General features: G+C 48.4%; 2 protein-coding genes across 2 annotated transcripts; both read left to right on the top strand.

The window, feature by feature from the left end:
- Window positions 1-2,017: 2,017 nt before the first annotated feature.
- On the top strand, window positions 2,018-2,592 carry BC939DRAFT_471928 (uncharacterized protein). Its single transcript, XM_051558241.1, has 2 exons — window positions 2,018-2,052; window positions 2,192-2,592. The coding sequence occupies exons 1-2, from the start codon at window positions 2,050-2,052 to the stop codon at window positions 2,447-2,449; spliced, it is 261 nt and encodes an 86-aa protein (XP_051405816.1). The 5' UTR covers window positions 2,018-2,049; the 3' UTR covers window positions 2,450-2,592.
- Window positions 2,593-4,218: 1,626 nt separating this feature from the next.
- On the top strand, window positions 4,219-5,337 carry BC939DRAFT_509002 (uncharacterized protein; the record flags this gene model as incomplete). Its single annotated transcript, XM_051561075.1, has 1 exon — window positions 4,219-5,337. The coding sequence occupies one exon, from the start codon at window positions 4,219-4,221 to the stop codon at window positions 5,335-5,337; it is 1,119 nt and encodes a 372-aa protein (XP_051405815.1).
- Between the last annotated feature and the right edge of the window lie 1,230 nt (window positions 5,338-6,567).

The following is a 6,567-nucleotide window of genomic DNA, read 5'->3' as shown; positions in this document are numbered from 1 at the left end:
TATATTCCAAACTGGCAAACAGTTCATTGGAAGGCGACCTTGAGAATTGTTCACGACGGGTGGACACCAAGGAGTCCCTTCACCAGCCATGCAGACTGTCAAAAACGTGCACATCGAACAAAAAAAATTCATGGCATGCTCCCGACACTGTCATACATGAGGAACTGGCGGCCAGATCTGTATGACACCGACATTTGCAGGATGTGTGAGCTGGAGATCAAGGACATTGAGCACATATGGATATGCGCGACCTCTAGCGGCGAACAGTTGGAATGATGGAACAAGGCGGTGAAAGAAGTGAACGAAAATGGACAACGCGCTTGGGCAAAGGAGAGAAAGCAATGGGAGGCGAAGCAAAAGAGCGAGGAGGGCCGAGGACAGCAGTCAAGCACGAAGAAAGGACCGCAGTTCACCGCACTGGCAGAGACGACCATCTGGAGGATGTTTGAGAGCAAGGTCAAAGGAGTGACGACCATCCGATACGCGGACGAACACCTCGACGAGGCAGACGAAAGCAGGCACAGCAATGAAGCAAGTTGGACCGTTCAAGATTTGTACCACGGGCTGGTGCCAAAGGACTTTACTACGGAATGGACAGAAGAGTTTAAGACGCCAAAGGCAGTCGCAAGGTACATGGTCGCGCGCTTTGTCGGGGCCATCGAGGAGCTAGGATGGACTGAGATCTGGAACAGACGTTGCAAAATCACTGGACTGAGAGCGAGAGCGTGGAATAACTTCTGTGAGCAAACGCACCAGAGGACGCACTTGTGCTGGAGGATACAACCGTAGTAGGGGTGATTTCATGGGATCAACCCATAGACAGCGACCCGCAACAGACGTGGAAGCGATCTAGGCAGAGGCGGACAAGCGCCTAGTACAGGGCTATTGCCAACAGCTGGAGCTGGCTCTGATGGAACGACTAGGTGGATGCAAGTTTTTGATGGCAATAGACACCGGCTAAAGGATGACCTTCGTACACAACAGGCCAAGTAGGGAGCAGAGCTCTTCGAGTCACCACTCATGCTGACGAGGATTGTGAAAGGGACCTGGCAGCAAAAGCTTTACGTCTCTAGCAATAGGGGTCCTAGTAATAAAAATATATATATATATCCCCGTGAGAATAAGGCGCTCACCCCCCGTGAAAAAAAAAATGCTCGAATTATTCTTACAGGGGTGTGAGAATAACCGTCTCACACCCCTGTGAGATGACAAAATAAGAGATAATCTCACGGGGGGTGTGAGAATAAGATCTCACCCCCCGTGAGATTATATTCTTCCCCATAGTAGAGGGGGAGATTTTGTCCCAGCCCCTCGTCAGCAAGAATTGCACAGACGAGGTGGCTGGGTTCAGAGCTTCGGGTTGCCAAATAGCCAAATAGTGGCGCTGGAATACCAAATATGGAAGGGACTGTCAAATAGATAAACCCACTACAATAGGCTTGCTCGACTTTATCACGGGCGATGGATAGGGATCATTGGAATCTAGAAAGTACAACGCGATATCATATCCGCGCTAGCTTCCATGTTGGCTCTAGCATGGTACGGCCGATATTATTGTCGGGACTTGAGGGAAGGAATCCCGATCCATGAAGCTCACTTGGAAGGTGTAACAAACAAAACGAAGGATATCATAGTCAACAAAGACCGTGCACGGAACTTTGATTCGATTATAGGTCTCGTTAGAGTTCACTTGTCTTCACCTATTGTATCCGGGATGAAGAAAGAGGTGCTTACTGTATTCGTAGACCAGCTGATGCCATGGTCACTTTAGAAGAAAAGTACTGGTGAGGAGTGAAGCGGGTGCTAGAGACGACAATGATGTTGTTGATGACAAACTAGAATGTACTTCCTGGGCTGTGTTGGGGTTCACAAAGTTACGCTTGGATAACAAGTTGCCACTGGTCATCTGCCACACCAAAGGACCAAAATGCATTCATGCCTTCGTCTTCACCTGTTTTGTGCAGCGCACGTTGGGTATAAAAGGCGTGTCGTTTTCCGAGAAACAGCCAAATCCAACCTCTTCACCTTTTCACACATAACACATCCCCAATGGTAAGTGCTTTCTGCGATGCAGTCACGACTTCCGCTTGCCACTTCCACGAACTAGCCTACCCTATCCTGTAGCCGATCGCCAATCTATTGTACGTGTTTGACTCAATGCTCCCTTTTTTTTCTTTTCTCTTCTCCACAGGACTCACTACAGAACAAGCCCTTCACAGCAGACGAGTTGGCGCAGTTCAAGGAGCTGTTCACGAGCTATGACAAGAACAACGACGGCCGCGTCGACAGAACGGAGCTCTACGAACTCACCAAGTCCCTGGGCGAGGCTGTGACGAATGAGGAGCTGGACTTTGTGATCAAGAACTTTGATACAGACGGCGATGGTGCACTCGACTACGACGAATTTGTAGAGCTCATGGCCACCCTTCGCGCTGTCGGACGAGATTAAGACACGTAGACCGCGTCCTGGCCAAGGATCCAAAGATGTGGAGATGGAGCGACGAAAGGGAGTTCAAGTAAATGCCTCCAGTTGACTTGATGAAAGAATAAAGCAAAAGTCATTCCCAGGGATAGATTTTTTTTTTTCGCGGTCGGTGTTGGTTGACCAAACATATCATACGTAGCCTACGCGTGTGTCCTGGTCGGAGGATTTTGGGCTTTAGTCTTTACTCAGGGGTATGTACACTCGTTTATGGCGCTGCTTCTTTTTGTACTAGACTGTCTCAGATCTTAAATTGCTCTGGCACAGGTGTCGGGGCCACCGGAGACGAACCTTTTGTGTGTGGCGGCGATGTCTCTGAAACAGCCAACAAGGAGAGAACCTGTTTCTTAGCACATTTTCCGTACCCCGAAAAAACCCTGCTTGATGGGCCCGCGCTTCAAACTAGACCCTGTCGGAGCTGACCTAACGCTGTTTCTTATAGATTATAAGGGCACACGCTATGGGTTAACGCATGCGATCCATTTGACGTATGGCGGTCTTCTTAATCGAGATTCGAAGGCTACCATAAATCGGCCGACGGATATAAAAAAAGGACCAGTAGCAGAGCAAAGCAAAAAGAAGGGATGGTGCAGTCGGAGTATGAGCTCCGTGAGCATGTCATTTGCTTATGTGCCTGTAGATACCTGTAGGTAGCTATAGAATTGCACTTCTTTTGTCGTGTGCTCTCTCCCCTCTTCACTTTCATTTTCGCTCACGAGATTGTTCATTCTAATGTTCATGTACGATCTCAATTATCCGAGGATCTCACGTATATTTTTCAACGTTTTTTTACTCCAGGGGATTGTTCAGGGTCATGGCGGTGAAGAATATCAATGTGAATGCAGGTCCCTGTGTTCTATTCCTCTTCTCTCTTTTGATTTATTGCACTGCATGATATACATGGCAAGAGCGGTAGATATCAAGACCAGGCAAGTAAGAAGGGGCGGAGGGAATTATTAAGAGCATGAGGGGCGTTAAAGAACGAGCTGAGTTCCGACGCTTTATTCCAAGCAACGATACTATCGAGAGACGGGGGAAAGGAGGGCGATGAGAGACTAGTTGCAAGCGGTTCAAGGGTAGGGGGACAGGTTGTTTGGTTATCTTCTTTCGTAAGAGGAATGGGTTCAACCTATGGTCCTTTTATTCGTCCTTCCCCGTCCTTGCCCCGACCGGTGACCCAGACAGGGCCTAAATGAAAAAGATCTTCCATATTGCAGAAGGACAATTGAGGGTAGGTTGAGGGTAGGCGGAAGCAATTTCATTTCTGGGATAAATATATCACGAACTCTACTCCATGAGATGAGCAGAGCTAGCTCTGGACCGGGGGCCAAGTAGCCCCGCGAGGCATGTGGATGAAACCCCGCCCTTCTTACTTATCGCCTTTCCTCTTCCACTTTCTTGCTGTTGTTTGTTCATTCCTCACACCCTCGTCCCTCTTCTTAAGCAACGGTACCCGTGTTACCGACTGCAGTTGCTGCCCCAACCTCAGGTTCTCTTCCTTCCGTCCCCTCCCAGTTGACATCACACTCGATCCATCCTACCCTTTGTAGCACCCTGCTACAACAACAACCAACCCGTTCTATTCTTGGTCGGCCTTCTCTTCTAGCTCTCCATTTCCTCATTCAACCCAAAACAGCCGATTCGACTGATCTCCCTCCTTCCTTTTCCTTTTCCTTCTCCATCTCACTCGCTTCCTCCAACACCTCCGGCCTGTCTTTGATAATCATCTATCCATCATGGCGGTCCCAACGTCCAACACTTCTGCCGTACCTACAACGCTCTCGCCTATCCCTACCGCCCAACCAACAACAACTACGGCGGTGCCGGTTCCAACCGCTACCATTCCCTCTGTTGTACCTACCACAACTGGCCTTCCCTCCCCCACGTCGAACCCATACCCCATCTCGCCCGACCCAGCCCAGCCTACGACGACATCAAAAGGCGGCGGAGGGAAACCTACCACTACAAGAAAAGGGACTGGAGCTAGCACTACCTCCAGCGGCCCTGCACCCACTACTACCCCAGAAAATGGCGGAGATAACAGCGGCGGCGACAAAAGCAGCAAGCCCTCCGTTCTCGCACCTGTGATTGGAAGCATTGCTGCTGTGCTTGTTCTCGCCTTCATTGTTGGGGTGTTCGTGATGCGGTACAAGAAGAAGAGCAGAGCACGCAAGAGACGTCTAGAGTTCTTGGAAGATCACACCGGGACCGGTACTACCACTGCTCTCGGTGGTGCCGGCGCTGGTGCTGGTGCCGCTGCCGCTGCTGCTTCATCTCAGCATCCGACTTCCGCTCAGAATACTGGCCGTCCCTCCACCTCTGGCGGAACCCGTCCATTAGAGATGGCTGCTGTGGGAGGAGGAGCCGTCGCCGCAAACCAGCTCCACAACGAGGGATACGACTATCAGCAGGGTTATCAGCAGGTGCCCTATGGCGGATACCAAGACCAGTACGATCAGTATGACCCATATTATGCGCAACGTCAGCAACAGGCTCAGGGATACTATGCAGACCAGCAACAAGGATATTACCCTGAACAGCAGCAGGCATACCAGAACCAATTTGGACCCCCAATTCCCCTTCATAACGGCGGCCAGGGAACAGGATCACCCTCAATGACCCATGCCACCGCTTCCCCCAAATCATATCCACAGCCTCCACCCTCGACCACGACGGGCGGCTATTCGTCTCCTCGCACGCCTCAACAGTCGGCAGTCCCTGTTCCTGTTCCTGGTGATGGGCATTTGTACGATAGGAACGCAAAGGTTGAGAGTGAATACGCTGGCGCCCACTCCGCTGGCAGGAATCCACAATTAGTTCCCGAGAATGAGGATCGTATCAAGGTGCCTCTTTGAATAATGAATTCATTTTTTCCCCCTTGTATTCGATTTTCTTTTGCCAGAGTCAATGTCTTCAAAATACCATGATACATCATCTTCCCAGAAGAGATATCCCCACGTTTGTCCACCTGGTATTTGTTTATGTCTATGCGTGATGCGTCTTCATTTAGTTAGTTATCTGACCTCCATCCATCATCATCATCATCATCATCGTTACCGTCATGGACGAGTACTAGTTTTTTTCTTTCTTTCTACGGATAATAATCTAATATGCACTTGGAATAACAAAAAAGTTATATTCCTTTTGACCATTCATCAGTAAAAACAAGACTAGATAAATCCTAGAAAATAATAAGCATGGCAATTCAAAAAATGCGCGCATGAGGTGTATGTCCAGACGTAGGCTATTGTTTGTGTCAAAGCAATTACCCCTATGAATAGATATGGGACCTCTTCTGGTAATGAGCGTAACTTGACGCCCATCTGTTATAGTCTAGTCTATCTTTCATTCTACTCGGCTTTAGTTCTTTTAGACATATCTTGGCTGAACTACATGTACTTTTCACGATACTGCCAATTAGAAAAAAAAAAAAAAAAAAAAGCATACGAATTAACTACGTATATGTGTCCAGATAGCTTGAAGGAAGAAAGGAGATCTGTAGAGCAAGCATCCTATGCTCCTATGCGGAAGTCGACAAAATTAATCCGCTGATATCTTTGGACAAGATACCCGAATTCTTATCTTACCTGTCAAAGATGGGAGAATTTACTCGACTACCCATCAGGAACTCCATTTCCCACGTTGATCGTGCAAGTCAGTCCCCACAGGAAATCCATATAGCTTTATAGCTTGTTAGGCATGAGAATCAAGCTTATGGTCTAACTAATATCTTTTGTGTGTTCACACGGCGCCTGTTTCTTTTGAAGAGGATGCCTTCATCTTCGAGAAATGCACTAAGTATTTTAAATGAATATTGCAGCAAATTATTTGTTCGCCGACCGGTCGAAAATGCTTATTTGCCGACCCCTGCTCTGCCTGCCATATGCAGACGTGTGATTATTCGTTGACCCCCTTGCTCCCTTGGTTGCATGCATCATACCCCTTCTTGTCTGCTTGTCGCCCCGTCAACTAGCCATATGGATCCCTGTCTGCTTGCCACTTCATAACTTGTCATACTGCTCCTTGCCTGTTTATTACCCGATGCCATCTAAAATGACTTTTTTTTTATCTTACAAATGAACAAA

Source organism: Gamsiella multidivaricata, assembly GCF_025024155.1.
Source record: "Gamsiella multidivaricata strain RSA 2152 chromosome Unknown BC939scaffold_188, whole genome shotgun sequence".
Taxonomy (NCBI): Eukaryota; Fungi; Mortierellomycota; class Mortierellomycetes; order Mortierellales; family Mortierellaceae; genus Gamsiella; species Gamsiella multidivaricata.
This window is presented reverse-complemented; position numbering and strand designations above follow the sequence as displayed.